General features: G+C 36.0%; 2 protein-coding genes across 2 annotated transcripts; one reads left to right on the plus strand and one right to left on the minus strand.

Annotated features, from left to right (window-relative positions):
• Positions 1 to 1,166: 1,166 nt before the first annotated feature.
• On the minus strand, positions 1,167 to 8,167 carry smim14 (small integral membrane protein 14). Its single transcript, XM_079813092.1, has 5 exons — positions 7,947 to 8,167; positions 6,369 to 6,450; positions 4,379 to 4,427; positions 4,098 to 4,249; positions 1,167 to 2,500 (listed from the first exon to the last, which is right to left on the minus strand). Exons 2-5 carry the CDS (start codon positions 6,441 to 6,443, stop codon positions 2,462 to 2,464), a joined length of 315 nt encoding a protein of 104 aa, XP_079669218.1. The 5' UTR covers positions 6,444 to 6,450; positions 7,947 to 8,167; the 3' UTR covers positions 1,167 to 2,461.
• A 2,972-nt stretch (positions 8,168 to 11,139) lies between these two features.
• ube2kb (ubiquitin-conjugating enzyme E2Kb) lies at positions 11,140 to 21,940 on the plus strand. The gene is made up of 7 exons (XM_079811967.1): positions 11,140 to 11,563; positions 12,304 to 12,397; positions 12,509 to 12,567; positions 13,360 to 13,442; positions 14,986 to 15,085; positions 15,199 to 15,327; positions 20,139 to 21,940. The coding sequence occupies exons 1-7, from the start codon at positions 11,501 to 11,503 to the stop codon at positions 20,211 to 20,213; spliced, it is 603 nt and encodes a 200-aa protein (XP_079668093.1). The 5' UTR covers positions 11,140 to 11,500; the 3' UTR covers positions 20,214 to 21,940.
• The last annotated feature ends 190 nt before the right edge of the window (positions 21,941 to 22,130 follow it).

Here is a 22,130-nt window from a genome sequence, read left to right on the forward strand (position 1 = left end):
TGGCTTTTAAGCACAACTTCTCTCCTCACTCCTTTATTATATGGAATATATCACATACCAAAGAAAATCCTTATTTTTTAGACATTGGTTTGAGTCTGACATATTATTAGTTGGTCACTTGTTGAATTCTGATGGTCAGTTTTTGAGTATTAATGAACTATGTCTTAAATGTAAGTGTCATATTTCTGTTAAAGAATATTGTATTGTCCTGAATTCTATTTCTGCCAAAATTCTATCTCTATTCAGGAATCAGGGTACTTGGTGTAACACTGTAGGGACTAAAGTCTCTAAACATTTGTTTTCAGATAAACTTGATTTAATTAATGATAAATGCAGTAACCAATCGATTAGATCTCTTTTTGTAAATATATCTCTTCTCCTCCATCTAAATTTGTTTGGGTTAATATGTTTCCTTCATATGAGTGGGAACATCTTTGGGGAGTTCTTAGTCGGTAGTGTGTAACAAATAAAACCAAAGAAGTGTCATTTAAAATTGCTCACAGAATATATCCTGTGAAAGAAACATTAGAGCGTTTTCGTCTGGATATTGATTACAATTGCTCTTTTTGTAATTGTGAAAGAGAATCTATTGTGCATTTATTTTTTTAATGTGCCTGTTCATCTTTCTTTTGGTATGAGATGTCACAATTTCTAAGTGTTAAAATGAATTGCAACCTATAGTCTTAAATTTGTCCTCTGTTACTTCATTCACATGAATATGACTTTTCCAAAAGAATGATATATATTGTAGATTTGTTTTTGTTAATGGGAAAAATTTTCATTCATCAATCTAAATGGAATAACTCGAAACCCAATTTTGCTCATTTTCAAACAGTCTTTAAAGGTTATTTAGAATCTATAAAGTTTTCAAAAAACCGAAAAGCCCAAAAAACGGTGTATTTGCTAAATGAATTTGACATGTTTGTGATGCCCTTTTAATTTTTGTTTTGTTTTGTATTTTAACTATTGTTCTTTCATTGTATACTTGAAAAATGCGTAAATGTGTGGAATTGTGTTGCTATTGAATTCTATAATTTTGAAATTATAATACTTTTTTTTTTTAAGTCAGACTCACACTACCCAATTCTAATTAGTATTCATTGTATAAAGACACTAACCACCAATAAATAGTCCTATACCCACATTAGACAAAAGAAAGACAAAATGTGATGCTAATGTTCTTATTTATTTTAAGTACCCAAAAGTGCATAGATCAAGCCCTTTCATATAGAGCAGTTTCATAAGAACAGTGTACATAGACAGAATTCTATTTACATGCCCTGAAATCCACACCACCACCTTAAATGAACCTTCCAGAAATCATTAGTATGTCCAATTAAACAAATTAACTTAAAGACATTCTAACATTTTCACAGAACTGAAGAGACAGAAACGTTTCCCAGGAAGTTACACCACACTTGAAATGGAGCAGATTAACATCCGATCTTTGGTGTTTTACTGGAGCTTCACCTTCTGTACAAAAATGTAAAGGTGCCAAAACCAAAGTGCTACAGTTGGTATATTCGCCTTTAAGCTAATGCTAAAAAGGAATCTAGCTCTTTTTTCGCTTTTTAGCTTTTCATTGAAATTTGGCAGATTCCCCAATTTTGCCTGACTGTTCTAGTAAGTATAGCTACATAATGAACAGTCTATAAACTTGCACTAACAATTTTTGTACATGAAGGATAAATAGACTGTCAGAGTCTTCAGGGTGGAGATGTCTGCTTTAAATCAGCTCTCCCTTTTAGTCAACAGATCTCAGACCATGACACTCACACAGCGATGACTACAGTAATAAGAGCCAAGTAAATAGTCATTTCATTATTTCCTCTTGCGCAAAATTTTGACTTTTAAGAAGTGGTCTTGGTCAACCTCAAATGAGGGAATCATTTCAAGTACATCTGTATTCAGAAGGAGTCAACATGAACCAATGACATCATTTCTGTGAAGTCCTCATAGCTTTGGAATGTATAAGCTACCAAAGGACAAGAACTATTATTCTCTCCACCTCAGTCTACTTGAAAATAACCCTAATCTCTTGACGACACTCGATAACTAGGTAACCTTTACTCTAGATTGCACTTTATATTCAGGCTGATCTAGGGTAGGTGTCATTATATAGGTGTTTATGTCGTTTTAACAACTTGCTAAATACCTAATAAGGCTTTATAATAAAATAGAAGAAGTATGAAATTAAAGAAATCATCAGACTCTAACAATTCAGCAATTTCAACAATTGGACAACTTTCTTTTTTTGCTTCCTCTTTTGAAAAATTTGTATTGTGGAAACACCTTGTTATCCAAGCGTCTGTGTAGGTCACCCTCTCGATATTGGACTAAAGAATTTGGAATCAGAAATACTGACTGATGATTAAGGAAACTAACAAGTTATACGGGTCACAGTAGCTGATCAGATGGAAGCTGGATTAAAAGGTCAAATGTTTTGTGCAGGGTTAAACCTCTAGTCCACTGGAGGTGCTGGTGGCTCTCTGCCATGATTCTAAATACAAAGAAAAAAATCCATCCAATGACAACAAGAATTCAAGGAAATTACAATAATGTAAATTAACAGTATTAATCAAGTGATTCAAAGTTAAAGCAGCCCATAACCCAGATTATATGATTTACTGATGGTTAAAGGAACACGCCGACTTTTTGGGACTTTAGCTTATTCACCGTATCCTCCAGAGTTAGATAAGTCCACACATACCATTCTCATCTCCGTGCGTGCCACAACTCTGTCTGACACACTCACCGCTAGCCTAGCTTAGCACAAAGACTGGAGGTAAACGGCTCCAGAGTATAGTTCCTAGGCATATTGGTCTAGAAAATCGCTACTTTTCATTTTCCGTTGGTCTTAGTACACAATGTAACTACACACACATCACAACATGTAAATAGGAAAATGTTGCCGTTATTTTGTCAGTTATTGAGCAGTAGGCTAGCTGGAGCCATTTACCTCCAGTCTTTGTGCTAAGCTAGGCTAGGCTAGAGGTGGGTGCGTCAGACAGAGTTATGGCACGCACGGAGATGAGAATGGTATGTGTGGACTTATCTAGCTAACATACGGTGAATAAGATAAAAAGTTGCTGTGTTCCATTAAAAGCTATTAAAGGGATAGTTAACCCAAAAATGTAAATTCTGTCATTAATTACTCACCCTCATGTCGTTCCAAACCCGTAAGACATTTGTTTATCTTCGGAACACAAACTAAGATATTTTTCATAAAATCCGAGATCCCTCCAAAGACAGCAATGTAATGAACACTTTCAAGGTCCAGAAAGGTAGTAAAGACATCGTTAAAATAGTCCATGGGACTCCAATGGTTCAGCCTTAATTTTATGAAGCGATGAGAATACTTTTTGTGTGCATAAACAAACAAAAATAACGACTTTATTCAACAATAAAGTTTGGAACGACATGAGGGTGAGTAATTAATGACAGAATTTTCATTTTTGGGTGAAGGATGCATAGATATACATAATAAAGGCTAGATGTCTTACGGCGGAGTCTCTAACGTCATCACCGGCGGCCATCTTGTCACAGGCAAGCTTTCTGGCGGGCTCTGTGAAACCTGATGTAAGGCGAGTGATCTGCACGAACACAAATACTCTTATCTCGCTGAAATCTTGACGGTTTTACAAATGGTTTGGTTTCTTACAAACGTTATTAACGTGGCTATAATTCTGGATGCTTGAACAAATTATGAATAATTATTCATATGTATGCAGTGTCATAACTACATCTCTGGCGTTTATAACATGAAAATCTGTAAAAAAAATGTAGCAAGTTATGATTATTTAAAAAGTACATGCACCATTAAAACACAATGTTACAAGTGAGCGAGCTGACTGTGACAAGATGGCCGCCAGGTGCGGACGTCGACCTTCATTGGCCAGCAGCGCGGACGAGACATCTAGACTTTATTATGTATATCTATGGAAGGATGTATCCTTTGCTACACTTTCTGATTACCATTATCATGTGGAGGTCATTGAGTTTGTTTGCTGCTTAGTTATAAGTGATAATTGAGACAGTTTAATCATTATAATGCTCATTCATTCATGATCTGAGGGAGTTTGTCTGGCATGACTTACGCCATGGGGACTGGAAGGCTTGCTGCTGGTTGAAGAGCCCCTCAGACTGGCTGGACGGAACAGAAAGAGCACGAGAGCTAGAACTAGCCATCCCATAATAATCATGGGCAGAGTGATGTCCCCTTCTACTGAGGAGGAATTGGGGCCTGGCACTGCGTACATACAAAGCTCAATTAAAAAAAAAAAAAAAAAAACACAGCATGTTCTATGTAGCTCTGGCTCTGAATTAGCTCTAGCACTGCCTTGGTGGAAAAGGGGTATGTTTGGACAGAAATACTTACTCTCCTGAAGGCACTCTGAGTCTGTACAGTAGGACTGGGACTGTCTCAGCTTGGAAAGGTATCACAATAAGACAAATATTTTATCAAACAGGCTAAACAAAAAAACATACTATATGGATGAAATTACAGCGTTTTGTGTGGATGTGGGATTTTCTCTTGAAGGAGGACAAAAACTGTTGCTTCTACTTTTATTAATTCATAAAACATTCATTGAAATGGGATTTAACTGTGTATCACTCTGCAAAAAGCCAGTTCCATGCATATTATATTACATCATATTTGTGTTTCTGTTTCAAACGTTTCCTCTACAAATAGTTGAATCAAGTGTTTTTTATTTGCTGAATCAAAGAATCACTAGCGCCCTCTATTGGCCATTCATTCAGACTACAACAGCAATATTATTAGACACCTTTCGTCATTTTAAAAAGATAGGCATTTTCTATGATTTTTTTCTAAATATATTTTCAATAAAGACAAGAAACCACCTAGATGAAGTTGGTCTGAATCTTAAGTTCGTTCTTTTATCGCATTGGCAACTAAATCTCTTAAACTACAAGCCCTGTTAGATTTGTTACAAAACAAACATTTTTGCAATGATTAATTAGTATCATAGCTTCATTAGCAACTGTTGAATTCATTCACTTATAACTCACTCTCTCTATTATAAAAAATATAGAATCCAAAGAACAATATACAGTAATGTTATATGGAAGACTTTTATATGCTTAAACCTTTGTAACTGACAGTTTAATTGCAAAGCCAAGTTGTTGTTTACGGGAATACTATTACTATACTATACTTTTATTTTTGTGTTAATTTATAAATACACATTAAATTCCATTGGAAAATGTAGACTACTCTTCATCAAAAGAAATTAAAAATATATATACACTAATGGTTATATGTTTGGAATATATATATTTTAATTGAAAGCCGTCTCTTATGCTCACCAAGGCTGCATTTGTTCAATCAAAAATACAGTAAAAACAGTAATATTGTGAAATCTTATTATAATAATTATTGTAATATAGTACAAAATAGCTGTTTTCTATTTTAATATATTTTTAAATGTAATTCATTCCTGTGATGGCAAAGCTGAATTTTCAGCAGGCATTACTCCAGTCTTCAATGTCACATGATCCTTAAGAAATCATTCCAATATGCTGATTTGGTGCTAATCATCGATTATTATTGGTGCTCAATTACTAATAATGTTTTGTTTTTTTATTGGCTGCTTAATATTTTTGAGGAAAATGTTATACATTTCTTTTCAGAATTATTTGATGACTAGAAAGTTCAAAACAACATCTTTTGTAAATGTCTTTATGGACACAATCAATTTAATGCGTCCTTTCTGAATAAAAGTATTCATTTATTTTTCTTTTCTTTTCTTACTCTAAACTTTTGTATGGTAGTGTATGACAGTTTCCCCAAAAATATTAAGAAGCACATAATAATAATAAGAAACGTATCAAATCAGCATATAGAATGATTTTTGAAGGATCATGTGGCACTGAAGTCTGGAGGAATCACAGGAATAAATTACATCTTAAAATATTTAAAAATAGAAAACAATTATTTAAAATTGTATTAATATTTCATAGTATTTACTATGATTAATTTAGATAAATTCAGCCTTGGTGAGCATAAGAGACGTCTTTCAAAAGCATTTTGAAAAAAATAAATATTCCAAACATTTGGTAGTGTATCTTTTTGTACCAAGAAAAAGATAAAGAAATCCTTTATAAGGACAGGGTCCGTCTTAATCACAGTTGTTCACTTTTCTTTCATCCAGATTAAGATATCCATAATATATAAATAATATCAAATTATATCAAATTCACCTGATAAATGTCTAATAGTAGATCCAGAGTAGGCACACAAGTTAAGTATGTATTGTTTTGTTAATATTAAAGCAAATTTTGTTAATAAACTAAAGAACTTGTGTTAATTGAAATGCTGATCTGGAACAGAAAGATGGAGAACTCACCAGGTTGATAAGTCTCCTCATGGCATGTTCATGAGAGCAGATGCACTCACAGGGGTCAAAACCTCCCTCTGCCATCCTTCTCCTGGATAAGACAGAATTCACACACATTCCAGACACTAATAATACATAATAATAATACATTATTTTAAACAGACTTGCAGATATTTAGCTCAAAACTACATGGGTGTGGTGAATTAGAAAGGCTTCACATGCATGGGAAGGACTATAGAGGATGTCAGCATGACTCACATTTGAAATCCAAATAAACACAAATCAGCGGTAGACTACTTTTGTTTCTGTGGTAGACTATAGGTCTGTCTGTCACAATATCAGAATTTTCTCTCCACAGTTATCGTGGCCAAAATAATTCACGGTAACAATTTATTGCGACATCTAACCTTGGGAAAAAAAGCAATGCTATCAGTCATATTCATATTCAGTGTGTTTATTTTGTGTTTTTGAGACTGGCTTATTTGACACTGCCTAAGAAATAATCAGGAGAGAGAAAATAGTCTCAAGTATATATCAAATATTATATTAGGCTATATTAAAGACATACATTATCTTCCTTAGGCTTCATCTAATTATCATTATTTGTTATAAGGGAAAGTGTATCTGGATAAAAATGTGTGTTTGACTACTTGATGAACTGCGATATAAAACAAAATAAAAATTATCCAAGCACCAAATTGCTCCTAGATTTTTTTTAAATCTTGTTATCCTATTGGCCCAAGTTTGGCCTCGAAAAATTGATACTTAATGAGAACGCCATTAGAGTAAAACACACACATATACATACATACATACACACACACACACACACACACACACACACACACACACAGGGCTGTATTAATATGTTTAAGTGAAATAATGTGATGGGCGCTTGTCACTTGTCAAGCGCGCTCCCATTAAATTAACTTCACGCGGATAAAGAGATGGGATGTGAGACAATTCCTACCAATCGAATACTACTGTAAAAAAAAAAGGTAATTCATGGATATATTTATTTTTTCAAAACAGTCAGGTCCTAGCTCAACACTACTCTCAAAACTCGACGCTTTTGTTTGGTGTGTGTCCTAATAAGTGAACGGTAAGCGTACGTTGTACTAAGCATTACTGCGAAACTGTAAACAAATGAAAGGAAACTCAAGCCGGGCTTCAGGGAAGAACGAACGACGCTAAAGTAAATAACACGAAAATCAGCAACGTTTTTTTCAAGACTTGGTTCTGTTTTGTTGCTTCCTCTTCGATAACTTTACACTTAACCGGCTGACTGTCTATAAACACCAACTATATAAACCACTAATAAACACAAAATGTATATCGTTGAAGTATTAAAGGCCTATAATAAAAAAAGATAAAAATCATGTAATGCCCAAAATATTCTTGCTTAAAGTAGTTTGACGTAGCCCTGTGCTATTATTTAGTCTTCGGGGAGGATGGGGGGAATATATTAATTAAAGCAGCGCAATTACGGCGATTGAATCTGCAGAAGGCATGTAAAAAGAATAAGACATCAAATAAAAAAGTTAACCCCGATGGAAAAGACAATATTTGGGAAAACAGATGTCTTACCAATGACTTCGACAACTCACGCGAAGAGATTTAAAAACATTCGCTTCAAACCAGGAGGACTATATGTGAATATTGACCCTCGAGAGCCTCCGGTCGCACAGGCCAAATCCAGTGCAAATGCTCCCTTGTGTACACTGGTGTTTGGCAATGGACCGCAGCTCCGGCTGATGTTCCGTCTGTGTTTGGATAAGGATCAGGGAAGCAAAATTAGGAATGTTACTATGGCGAAGGATTGGTTCATGAATTGTAATTAGCTTGCGCTGACGTTGTTTGCATCCTTCCTGTGGCGTCCAATTGCGTAGCCTAAATATTCTTCATGAGGTAGGTCTTCGTCTGCATTTCGGCAAATCAGCAAGGTCGACTGCGCGAACATCACATCTAGTAATTAATATTAATGAGGGAAGCCTTTACTATAGTGGGATTTGTACATTCGCGTGGTGGAATTAACAGACGAGAGCCACGTCGCTACATGACGTATAGTCGCAGATTTTAGTAAACACTGAAATGCCGTTGCTTTCCTCACCGTTCGCATCGCGCATCATCTATTAATTGGTTGTCGGCATTCTTGCGGCGGGGTGTAAATAATGAAATCCACATCACTGACAGCCGTGTGTGTGTGTGTGTGTGTGTGTGTGTGTGTGTGTGTGTGTGTGTGTGTGTGTGTGTGTGTGTGTGTGTGTGTGTGTGTGTGTGTGTGTGTGTGTGTGTGTGTTCTATCCCGGTGGTACGGTGGGGACTTCAGCCTGAATGCACACAGACTTACACCGTGGCCTAAATTGACGTCCCATGAGGAAACAAGCTTATAAATCACACAGAATGAGTTTTTTTTTTGTGTAAAAATGCAGAAAGTTGTGTGTAATGGGTAGGATTAATATAAGTGGATCATACAGTCTGTACAGCATAATAACCATTACGTCTATGGAGTGTCCCCACAAAGATGAAAGATATGTAAACCAGACGTGTGTGTGTGTGTGTGTGTGTGTGTGTGTGTGTGTGTGTGTGTGTGTGTGTGTGTGTGTGTGTGTGTGTGTGTGTGAAAGAATGACGTATGTGTACCTTTTAATAGAGAAATGCAAACTCATCATCACAGTCACTCAGCCTTAGCTGCATTAAAAGTAATTTTGAATTTGTTGCAGCTTCTCTCCAAAAAAATTTAATAAATATAATAATATAATAAATAATTATAATTTTAAATCAATATATGAATTAAAACCCATAACATGATGTAGACTACTTGGTAACATATTACTGACATTAAGAGAACAATGACCTGTAAACATTTATTATTGCATTTGTGGTAACATTTTTGCACAATTAAGGAAATGTTGACACCATCTTAGAAATAGCCTACTCACTTTGCTGAAATTTCAGAATTGTGTTAGACACAAGGGACCATTCTCAGAACTTCCCTAACATTCTGGCTAGGTTATCTCAAAGTTACAAGTGTTCTTCCAGTAATGTTAAGTTATCAAATAATGTTCTCAAACCGTTAGCATAAAAAAATTAACTATACATCATTCATGGCAAAAACATTTCTGAAACATTTGAGTTATTTGTAAACTAACATACTAACTAACTTTCTTCTTGTTTGAGAACAGGATGTGTTATTTGGGGGTGTTATTATTTAGAGAAGCCTATCAGCCTAATTTAAAGTCAGCATGAAACAGAAGTAGAAGTTTTGAGACAGCACACGACTATACACTGGGCACTTCTGTTCTGTTGCGATAGTCTTTTCTTTTCTATTGACGTATATCCGAGTGAAACTGCTTATCGAACAAGAAACGTGGGGTGGGACTTGATTTCATCCATCAGGAATTGATTGGATCATTGTGGTTTGCGTCAGTAAACACGGCATAAGAGAAGAGAAGAGATAATGATTTACACGGACAAATCATTTATATTAAAAATACTGCAATTGAAAGATGCTGGAATCTACCGCCGCTTCAATATAATTATGTATGTGTATATATATATCCTACTTAAATTCATAATCAAAGCCTCAATCAATATTCATCCTCCTATATAATTATTATGATTTTAATGATTCTTTCCAGTTATGATTTTGCTTAAATCAAGAGGACCAATGATTGTTTCTTCCTTTATATTTTCTAAAGTTTGTATTTGGTCTCTGAGTGGTGACTGAGGGTCTGTCCTGGGCGTGTGTGATGTTTCGCCAAAACACTTGATTTCAGAACATGTTGTCGTGTGTTTGGATTTTGGAGGCATCACACACCTCTAACTCGACAGGAATGCAGTAACAGGGATTGCTCATTTAGCCCGGCTTCCAGAGATGAAATATGGATTTGTCTTCCATTTTATTTTATTTTATTTCATTTTATATTTCCTTTTACAGATGAATATGGTCTGTACTATTGTCTGTATCTCTCACTGAGAGAAAAGCACATGTTATCAATATGTTTTGGAAAACTTTCTCTGGTTGGGACCAGATCTCACCAACGCCAACCTTGGAGAGACTGTATCTGTGTATGTGCGCAGTATTCTGTGTTACAGATCAGTATTGGAGGTGGACTACGGGCATCCTAAGAGACGGGTGGACTTGTTGTTCCGGGCAAGGTGGCGCCTGCCAGCGTCAACAAGTGATATATGGACACATGAATCTGATTAACCGACAATGTGTGAAAATTTACCAAGACTTTGTTTTCTCTGAGCCAATCAGAATCATTCAACTTGCAGTAATGACGTGGTTAGACCTTGAAAACAGTATAACTGTTCATAAATTGTATGTACGATAGGCCGAGGCGGGTAGGCTGGTAGAGCACGGCCTAACTCCTTGTGAGACTTGAAGCTGGCTTCTGCTGATGAAACTGCAAACTATTCTTCAGTAAATGTTTCTTTAATTAATCTGACTCCTGACTCTTGGTCTTCATTTTTCTCTACTGGTCCTGGGTCCTAAGCTGTTTCCCCAACACAATATTTCATAAAAAACAAGAATTGTTCATTTTAATGTTTGTAATTTAAATTAAATTATATTATATTAAATTATTTTATTTTTAAGTGTGTCAGTTTCATGTAAATAAATTTTTTGCCAAACATTACGCTACCCACAGAAATAAAGTCAACACTATACGATTTACTATTGATTTGTTTATTAAAAATATAAATTGTTAGCAAAAACAGTACAGGGGTAAGGATGGACAGATGTGTTTTGCAAGTATCACGTGGGAGCGAAACAGATGTATCCACGATATCATGTGACAACAGCACACCATGACCATACGGGACTGATACTAGATCTGAAAGCTTTCTGGATCTGTCAAGAGCCCTGCTTTTCTACGCATAATATCTCCACCTGATTCAACAAAGCGTACACACGCAGTGTTCTATTGCAACGTTTGAGTTTTCCAGGCTATCATTGTGTTTGCCAGTGTTTGTACTGGAGTTCAACGTACTGTTTAGGAGAGAGAGAGAGAGAGAGAGAGAGAGAGAGAGAGGGCGAGAGAGGGGTGTGAAAGTGAAGCTCTATCAGTCTTTGCGGACTGGAGGTTCAAAAACAGCGGAAGAGAGAAAGAGTGAGAGAGGGGAATCAATCAGCCATGGCAAATATCGCTGTGCAGAGGATCAAGCGAGAATTTAAAGAAGTGCTGAAAAGCGAAGAGGTTTGCAAAACGTTACTTTACTCTATTGTCTTGCCCGCTGGTAACAAACACTAGGACTTTTGGGAATAGACACCCAACAGCCAGTGAGCTAGCTTAGCATGCTAAGCTAATGTTAGCATTAGCAGTTATATGATGGCCTTTAGATACGGAAGTCATGCATGAAAAAATGTGTACATCCTTTGATGTTTTAAGACGAAGGCTTAATCCGAGACGCGAAAATAATTTATCGACACATCAAAGTACGACTAGATTTTGTGATGGCACACGCCGAGCTTTAGCTATGGGGCTAACATGCTATTTGACACAGTTAGCCTGCTAGCTTCACTAACACTTCTTTAGTGTTCTATAATAATAATACCACTCGTGTTTATCGCTCATTAACGTATGTTTTCTCTTTCAAAATACTTTTTCATTCTTTTACTGGTCGTGTCCAGACCTGTTTGATTAGTGTCAGTTAGCAGGACTGCTAGGCTTTTTGAGTAGTTTTCAGTAGTGCAGTACCATGGCTGTTTCAAAACATTTTAAGCTGCCTACCTAGACAGCTTTTTTGGGGAATCATAGGTACCTATCATGCTGTCTACCTAGGCAGCTCATTATGTTTTGAGACAGCCCCACGACTATACACTGGGCACTTCTTTGTTCTGTGCAATATAATCTGGTCTCACAAGCTAAATGTTTGATTCTGAAATTTTGCTCCTGATCAGTTATATTGAGTGCATTTTTGTTTTGCTTCATAACAGACAAGTAAAAATCAAATAAAAGTAGATCTGGTGGATGAAAACTTTACAGAGTTAAAGGGTGAAATAGCAGGACCACCAGACACACCATATGAAGGTAACGAGACTTTATTCAGTATTCTCTTTTGCTGCCATGATGTTTGCAAATACATTAATGTTGTGGATATGAGGATAAGATTGTAACTTACAAGCTATTTTTTTCCCATAGGGGGCAGATATCAGCTAGAAATCAAGATACCTGAGACATATCCTTTTAATCCACCCAAGGTAAATCTTTTTCTTTTTAAACATTTAAGTTTCCATGGAATTAAAGAAATTTACCCACTTTTATTAAATTAAGTAAAACTTCAGTTTTGTCATCTGCCTCTTAAAGCTGGATGTATTCGTATGGGCTATCATTGTTTTTGTTGTTCATCAGCTGGAAAAAAAAATAGTTTTGAAAGTGATTAGAACAATATTGTTTCTCTGTGCTGTTATTATTATAGTTGTGGTTTTTTTTTTTTTTTATTATTTAGAATGATTTTTTCAGCTATTTCTTTATCATTATATCATTATAGCATCTTCCTTGGTGCGAACAGGCCTTTACAGTCTGGAGGAATCAACACTAGTTGCAAAAAAATGTAGAGCCGGTCTATAGATTTAACCAGTCCTCCAGCCTTAAATTGATTAACACTTCACTTGATTAACAAAGCAGTAAAGAACTCAGTATTTTCTGTGGCAGCTAAACTTATGCAATAATTACTACTTTTGACATTATATAAAATTAACTGCTAGTATATTCTAAATGTGACTGTAAACAATGAGATGACAACAGAAATATGTAATCATAAGTTATTAAACAGTCATGTATGTTCTATCAGGGTAATAAATAAACTTTGTTTTTCTATTTTGTTCCATACAAGAGTTTAACTTTTCTTTTTTACATTTTTAATTTAACTTGTGTGCACAATAAGAGTGGGAACATGCACTAACAAAGATGTGATCAATTATGATTTAATGTTAACTTGAATTGAAAGACACAGTACATTGAAGTTAAATGAGTTTTGTCATCTTTTTCAGGTGCGGTTTATTACTAAGATCTGGCATCCCAATATAAGTTCAGTTACCGGGGCGATATGTTTGGACATTTTAAAAGACCAGTGGTGAGTGCTTATTAATGAATAAATTTGACATATCTAGTAGGGGCATGTTCACAGCGTCTGTTTTACATTATAATCCTATATAGTAAACCGTGTTTTCAAAAAATTGTGAGTGCTTTTTCTGCAGCTCAGCGCGTCTTTTCAAGTTGAAAAAAGTTAAACTTTTCTGATAAAAACAACCTACGCCAAGCGCCTTTTTGACTGCTGACCAATGACAAGCGAGTAGCAAGCCCTGACTCGTTTCCATAACTACAAGAAAAATGGAGGTGGTGCTGGTAGATCGACTAATTGTGCTAGTGTCGCAGCACAAAGATATATACTTATGACAGCATATCGTCTTATCGTCAGATATGAGCACAATGATATATTATTATAATGATAATAATAATGAGTCCGGAGCTCCTGGACTAAATTATTGTAAGCACCATTCGGTTTTCTTCCCCGTATAATGTCGTGCACCCATAAATGTTGTGAACCGACATTCTCCTCCCTGTTAACTTCAAAAGCCGACGCAAGAGCCAACTTTCTCTTTCTCGACATTTTGTATCTCTGCACCACACAGCACTCTTGTTGCAGCTGTTGTTATAGCAACAAAAGACGCCCTTGGCTGCTATTGGAAACAAACGCTGCCAGCTTCTTTTTAAATTTTTTTTACTAAAAGAGATCTCTTTTGACAAGAAAAAGTTGACAAGTGTGAACACAGCCTAGGGCTGCACAGTTAATCGAATTTCTAATCGTGATTACAATTACGGATGCCACAATTACGTAATCGTTCAAAGGTGCAGTTACAAAAAAAAAAAAAATCCACTTGTGTTATTCTGCATGCTTAAGATGTGTGTTGTTCTTTCTTTCTACAGGTTAAGGTTTTTCCCCCCCATTGTTTTAATTTTAGTTTTAGTATAACATTTAGTGCTGGGAAAACGATTAATCGCATCCAAAATAAAAGTTTGTTTACGCATTATATATGTGCGTGTACTGTGTATAATTATTATGAATATATAAATACACACACATGCATGTGTATATATATATATATATATATATATAAATATAAAGAAATATTTGCATGTGTATATACAGCTCTGGAAAAAAATAAGAGACCAGTTAACATTAAAATGCCATGCATATTGTTACTTTTTTAATTTAAAAAACAAATCAAACCAATATATAGTTGACATTTGTGGCTTAATACTATAGACAAACAGTATGTTTTTCAGGAAGAATATTTTCAGCTTATTTTTATACAAAAATATAGCATGCAGTTCCAGTTCAAACAATGGTATAAAGCTATTCTAAACAGCATTCAATGTAAATTAATATAATCGTAATTATTAATCATTTCAATTACAATTTACAATTATGATTTTTGTCATAATCATGCAGCCCTAATGTCTAGTTTTTTGTCACTGAGCATATCCTGCGTCATCTAATGCCTTTGACACTGCACTCTAAACTATTGTACTGTCTTTTTCCTGTTCCTTTTTTTAAACGATTCTGTACTCATTCTTCAACTCCTACTTATTCTGTCTTCACTTCCTGTGTACAGGGCTGCCGCTATGACTCTGCGAACAGTCCTGCTCTCACTACAGGCTCTGTTAGCTGCAGCAGAGCCAGATGATCCTCAAGATGCTGTGGTAGCCAATCAGGTACATATGTGTAAAATATGCAGCTGTCAGTGTGTCTGCCTTACTGACTGAGAATGTGCAATAACAAAGCATTGCAAACCTTTCAAGTACATCACTGTTGTGGTTTTTTGCAGTATAAGCAGAATCCAGAAATGTTCAAACAAACTGCACGTCTCTGGTCTCACGTTTACGCCGGTGCTCCTGTGTCCAGTCCTGAGTACACACGCAAAATAGACAAACTTTGTGCAATGGGCTTTGACAAAGTAAGTACTGAAAGTGGACAGCTGCTAGTGTGGTTAAAAATTCAGAGATGCACAGACTACAGCAGGGGTTGGCAACCTTAGGGACATGTGTTGCCTTTAGCTTTCAGCACATTACTTGATATAAATTAGAAAGGAACACTGTTACTAAGTTTTTAAGCTCGTCATATTACAGTCCTTAACATGAACTGTATATACAATCATGGTGGCTTGTAAGTAAGGAGCCAATTTTTGCCTTTTTTATTCAAATGTCTCAAATAATCTACCCAATAGCTGTTTTCATGTCTAAATCCTCTTCAAAAACAACTCGTAAACAAGAAATTCATAACTTTTTAAGTGATTAATGAAAAACATCACATCCTTCAAGAAGCAGGTGAAGACACACCTCTTCCACAAACACTTAAAGGGATAGTTCACCCAAAAATGAAAATTAGCCCATGATTTACTCACCCTCAAGTCATCCTAGGTGTATATGACATTCTTCTTTCAGACGAACACAATCGGAGTTATATTAAAAAAGTCTTGGCTAATCCAAGCTTTATAATGGCAGGGATTGTTGCTCTGTTTTTGAAGTCCATAAAAGTGCATCTATCCATCATATAACTGCTCCACGTGGCTCCAGGGGGTTAATAAAGGCCTTCTGAAGTGAATCGATGCGTTTGTGTAAGAAAAATAACCATATTTAAAACTTTATAAAGTAAAGTTTCGGCCGATCGCCTTCCGTATTCAATTTATGGAAAAAGTGTTGAAAGTGCCTCAGCCGATCAAAGGCTTAAAAAAGTGTTGAAAAAGCCTCTGCCGATCAAAGGCTTACGTTACCAGGTACGCTCGTCAGACGTCGCGTACGCATCTTGAATTGCGAGAAGGCACTTTCAACACTTTTCCACGGAAGGCGATCGGCTGGAACTTTACTTTATAAAGTTTTAAATATGGATATTTTTCTTACACAAACGCATCGATTCACTTCAGAAGGCCTTTATTAACCCCCTAGAGTCGTGTGGAGCATGGTATTTGACGGACAGATGCACTTTTTATGGACTTTGGAAAACAGAGCTACAGTCACTGTCATTATAAAGCTTGGAAGAGCCAGGACTTTTTAAATATAACTCTGATTTTATTCGTCTGAAAGAAGAATGTCATATACACCTAGGAAGACTTGAGGGTGAGTAAATCATGAGCTAATTTTCATTTTTGGGTGAACTATCCTTTTAACCACCCCACACCCTTAAACCAGTGCACATGCCAAAAAAACAAGTTATCTAGCGTTCTTCCTAATGTAGTTGTCAAATAAACCTGCCATTTGTATATTACGAATATGGTTGCCTCCCTGACAAATTGCTTTGTTCCTCCTCTTGTAAGTTCCCTCAGATAGTTCATAAATATAAATGTAAATAAAAGTAGGGCCGGGACTTTTGCAGATCTGAAAGCAAGCTTGCAGTTGATTCTAAGAAAATACTGGGTTTAAGTGGACTAAATGTTTGGAGAAGTTTGTCTTTTTTATTAATGTTGTCAATCGATTAATCGCATCCAAAATGAAAGTTTGTGTTTAAATAATATATGCGTGTGCACTGTTATTATGTGTGTATATAAATACTCACACATGCGTGTATATATTTAAGATTTTTTTTAAATTTATATGTGTATATATAATATAAATTATATAAATATATATACTGTATATACATGCAAATAATTATTATATATATATACATGTATGTGTGTGTATTCAAATATACATAATAATTATACACAGTACATACGCATATATTATGTAAACACAAACTTTCATTTTGGATGTGATTAATTGTTTGACAGCACTACTTTTTACCAGAAGGTGACTTTTTATTAAAAAAATTGTCAAAACTAATAAAAAAAAATGGATGAATCTTTCAGAGTAAGATAGATAACACGAAAATAGGGATTCATATTTTTTTTTTTAAGTATTAGTCCATTTTCTATTTATTGCAGTGCAAGACTGCTGAAACAAAACAAGTGACAGTACCGCACATGCTTTGGTTTGATAATAAAACACAGTTAAATAATCATGCATCTTTTTCGTTTCGAAACCAACAGCTTTTTTTATCCAAGGATAATCTGAGATGTTTTACAGATCGCCAACCACAGTGGCTGGCAGACGAGACAAAATTAAGTTTGTAAATATTTCACCCTGGTAAAGATGCATTCTTGGGTAATCAAAACTTGACTCAACATCAAAGTAAACTACAGATACTTTCCCTCTTATGCTCACAAAGGCTGCATTTATTTATTAAAAAGTAAAAACGGTAATATTGTGAAATATTACAAAAAAGTAAATTCTTCCCCATTCTGATGCTCAAGCCAAAAGTATACTTTGTTTTTTGTTTTTTTTTACCCATATGGGCACAGTCGAACGCACAGCCTGGCAAAGTATACTTCTTTTGACTCGAATGCGTACACAAGCGGTCGACGCATGCGCAGTTTTGAGCAATCGCTCGGCACGATTTATAACCCATACTGCAAAAAATTGAATGCACATGTGCAACCTGCGCATGCAAAGTACGCGCGGTTACAAAAATCCGACGATGCGCTCTTCTGATGACGAAATTCACGTCACACGCACTGTACGCTGACCCTCGCACACGTGTAAAAAGTGAAGTCTACTTTGGCCTTCAGTTTGAACAGCAGATCGTCTTGACCATCTCTACATGCCTAAATGACTTGTGTTGCTTCCATGTGATTGGCTGATTAGGTATTTGCGTTAACAAACAGTTGTCACAGAATATGACCGAGCTGGTGTTTTAAAGCAAAACACACACTGGAATTAACAGTTCACTGAAAAAGCAACACATGTCACTGTTCTCTCTATCATCTCTGCTGAAATCAGCCTAATTTTCTTTATATTAGCTTGTTTTGGACTGGTTGTTTGAGTGGATTCGCTTACTGAATCCTTGGAATGAACTTTCCCAGAGTTTAGCGGCTTAAAATGAAATAAAAAGAGAAGCGAAATTGGGGTTCGAAAGTGTTAGAATAGACATTTCAACCTACAGGGACAGGGTTTCAGCTGCTTGCGGCATTGTAAATCTAAGATCATCTAACTGCGTGAAATGCGGCTCGTTGGCCTCTGTAATGTTGGTCGCAATTTGTCAACTAACTGCAAATTCATGTGTCGTGGAAGTCTGTAATTATTTACAAGCATTTTATCATCAAAGCACAGCACATCCTCTGGGTCCTCCAAAAGTAACTCCACCATCAAACATCGCTGCTCTTCATCTTATATAATTAATAAATGTAACGATCTCTTGAAAAAGGCTTTTGTAATGTTGGTTTTCAAAAAGGTTTGAAGTTAGGACACCAGTGGGGTTGTCCTAAAGTTAAGACGGCTTAACTTTGTTGTTAAGAACAACACTTATTTTAAATAAAATCTAGAATGCATTTACTGTCAATTTCGATGAATTGATTGCATCCTTGCTGAATAAAAGTATTCATTTAAAAAGAAATGACTGACCCAAGCAGTAGTGCATGTTGACAGACAATATGTAAAATACTATTTTGTAGGCACTATTGGAAAGAATACAATTTGGCATTAAGTTCAGTTGACTTATGGAAAAGCTCTTTATGTTCTGATTAAAGGGTTAGTTCACCCAAAAATGAAAATTCTGTCATTAATTACTCACCCTCATGTCGTTGGACACCCGTAAGACCTCCGTTCATATTCGGAACACAAATGAAGATATTTTAGTTGAAAGCTGATGGCTGAGAAAGGCTTCACACAGGCCTCCATTGGCATTCAGTACATTGACACTTCCAAGATCCATGAAAGGCACTTAAAACGTTGTTACAAAGTCTATCTCACCAGTCACCACAGTGGCTCTACAATAATCATACAATGCGACGACAATAGTTTTTGTGCGCAGAAAAAAATCAAAATAACACCTTTATCCAACTTGTTCTCGACTTCCGTGTGTGCCTCCACGACGCATGCGCGAGAATATGACGCAGATCCGGCGTTCGGACATATGACCCAGAAGCGATTTGTTTACGAGCAGAGGAAGACGCGCGTGTCTAAGCTGTTGGATTCTACATTGATCGTGCTTTAGGTCTCGGCGTAGTGCTCAAAATGTGGCTTAAGTGTGTATTTCATCGATTCCCGAACACCGGCGCTACGTCATATTCTCGCGCATGCGTCGTGGAGGCACACACGGAAGTCGAGAACAAGTTGGATAAAGGTGTTATTTTGATTTTTTTTTTGCGCACAAAAACTATTGTCGTCGCATCGTATGATTATTGTAGAGCCACTGTGGTGAGAGACTTTGTAACGACGTTTTAAGTGCCTTTCATGGATCTTGGAAGTGTCAATGTACTGAATGCCAATGGAGGCCTGTGTGAAGCCTTTCTCAGCCATCAGATTTCAACTAAAATATCTTCATTTGTGTTCCGAATATGAACGGAGGTCTTACGGGTGTCCAACGACATGAGGGTGAGTAATTAATGACAGAATTTTCATTTTTGGGTGAACTAACCCTTTAAGTCAGCCTGGCTGTGATTTCAGTGTGATATTGTTCAGACAAATAAGTGAACCGTTAGCATCAGATTATTAAGTAGCTTTTATAAACATGCCTTAGAAAAAAAAACATTACTGGTGTGCATCTTGAGACAAAACAATGGCACTGACATATTTTAAGATGCATTTAAGTTCAGTGCATGTTGCTTTCAGTTAAAATGCATTTTAGTCTGGGACTAGGCTTAAGCCTGGTCTGTGAAACCGGGGGTTAATTTAACAAATGTACTGTTCCTTAGAAATGGAGTGTAACATTTTGTCTTTCTCTCCCAAACAGAATGCAGTAATAGTAGCCTTGTCCTCAAAATCATGGGATGTGGAGACAGCGACAGAACTGCTATTAAGCAACTGATTATCCAGTTCTCTTCATCAGGCCATATTTCCCTCAAACCCCTCCAGCTTCATGACCCATTCACTCCAAACCCAACCTTCCACACATGCATCAGCCATCTTGCTTTGTGTTCAGAGTGAATGTTTGGGTAAGATCAGCAGTTAGACTGCAAGACAATTAGTCATCGTCTATCTCTAGCAAATGTTCACATCTTTTTCCTCCCATCGTTTTCACTTTCAGTTTTTGCCTTGCTACAATCATTTTCCCTCTTAAATTTAGGTCTTCACTTCCCTTTTAAAGAAACCCAACAAAGACAAAGCCTGTATCACTGTCATTTCACACACAAAAAAAACTCACTTGCATCTGTAAAACAATGTTAGAACATGTAAATTAGTATATTTAAGGTTGTGTACATTTAAGGTAAAATAACAGGAATGTTTTTTTCCCTGTACACCATGAAATTGTTTTGGGATATGGTTATTTGAATGGGATATTAGTATATAAAAATGACTTTTTTGAAGTTAATAAGAACCCTTCTATTTGACGCTCTTACAATGAACAAATGTGTGATTTTATTTGCTCATTTGATTCTTTTAACGTTTCTTTTGGCTTTCCTTTGCACTAATCTGTCTGTATAGTAGTTGAAAAGGCCAGATGACATGGTGTTACGTTGTGAGTGCAGACACGGTTTCAAACTTACTGGGTAAAGTGTTATTTTTTTTTTAAATCAATGGAAAATGGCCTCTCACTTTCTCTCTTTTTTTTTTAAAAAAAGGGGGCGAAAATCCTTTCTCTACTTCTTTGCAAGGCAGCTGTAGGGATCGACTTGATAATGGACAGATATACCTTGAGTTGCCTCGTTTTTTTTTTTGAAGAATGTATTGTATAAAACAACTTGCAGTTAAGTATAAAAAGTTTGTACATGTAGAGATGAAGTGAAGACAAGAGTTTCTCTCTTATAAGGACTGGCTTTTTTTTGTGGAACAATCAAGTTGTTAAGCTTTTAAGGCACTAAACTGGTTGGTGTAGAGGTTTAAAAGAGTCTCCGAGTGTGAGGTGGGGTGTGTTTTTGATCATACCACATTTGTATTAAGATTTCCACTCGCAAGCTGCGGATATTATTTGACACGTTTCAAAATGTTGGAAACATGAATCAAACAGCTAGAGTTTTCTATTCTACAGAGATGCTTCAAAGCAAACAGGCCAAGAGCGAGTACTGCCACACAATGCTTTGTGAAGCTGTTTTTTTTTTTTAACCTAGTGTTATGTTTTTGCAGGAGTTGAATTGTTAAAAGGTTTCTTGACCTCCCTCTATTTGCTTGTATTCCCACATACCATCTGTTTTCATAATGCCCCCACTATCACAGCTAGCTTTCATACACCTTTCCCATGTACATACAGCCAAGTTTTTTGGGGGGATAAAGTACTGTTCATCTCTAGAATGCACCATCGATGGCTGGATTTATATTTTGTATGAAAAACAAAAATGAAACAAAAACAAAAAGACTGTCTTCCTGTAGTGATCACCTTGTTCAATATTGCACGAAGAAGTGAATAAAAGGACAAAAACTTCTGTCAAAGGAGAAATGCAGGTCATGGGCTCTGGCTTTAGTCACTTTAAGCTCCTTTACAAAACGAGACAGAAAAAAAACCTACTCGAGCCGTACAAGCATGGTTATTTATTGTGAAACTGTCATTCTTTTGAATTAAAAAAAGTGAAAAATTAAAACTTGTTATCTGTGAATCTTTGTTGAGCGCTTGTCATTCCATCTACGTCAATTGTCAAATAAGTTAGCTTTGGCTTAAAATGCATATTCGAAGAATGTAAATTGGTGAAAAACTGCTTGGGAACGGTTATTAATGTGGGGGAAAAATTAAATATGAAGCAATTCGAATATTGGATTTTGAACAGTGAACACTCTTGGAATTCATCCAAAC

This window comes from Gobio gobio (assembly GCF_949357685.1).
Source record: "Gobio gobio genome assembly, chromosome: 3".
In the NCBI taxonomy this organism is placed as follows: domain Eukaryota; kingdom Metazoa; phylum Chordata; class Actinopteri; order Cypriniformes; family Gobionidae; genus Gobio; species Gobio gobio.

Excerpts from the sequence above, each read along its gene's own strand:
- smim14 (XM_079813092.1), bottom strand. The coding sequence starts at position 6,443 with ATGGCAGAGGGAGGTTTTGACCCCTGTGAGTGCATCTGCTCTCATGAA. Across the intron at positions 4,250-4,378 it reads CTCAGAGTGCCTTCAGGAGA|TGCCAGGCCCCAATTCCTCC; the intron begins GTAAGTATTTCT and ends GTATGTACGCAG. Across the intron at positions 2,501-4,097 it reads AGCCTTCCAGTCCCCATGGC|AATCATGGCAGAGAGCCACC; the intron begins GTAAGTCATGCC and ends CTTTGTATTTAG.
- ube2kb (XM_079811967.1), top strand. The coding sequence starts at position 11,501 with ATGGCAAATATCGCTGTGCAGAGGATCAAGCGAGAATTTAAAGAAGTG. Across the intron at positions 11,564-12,303 it reads AAGTGCTGAAAAGCGAAGAG|ACAAGTAAAAATCAAATAAA; the intron begins GTTTGCAAAACG and ends GCTTCATAACAG. Across the intron at positions 12,398-12,508 it reads ACCAGACACACCATATGAAG|GGGGCAGATATCAGCTAGAA; the intron begins GTAACGAGACTT and ends TTTTTCCCATAG.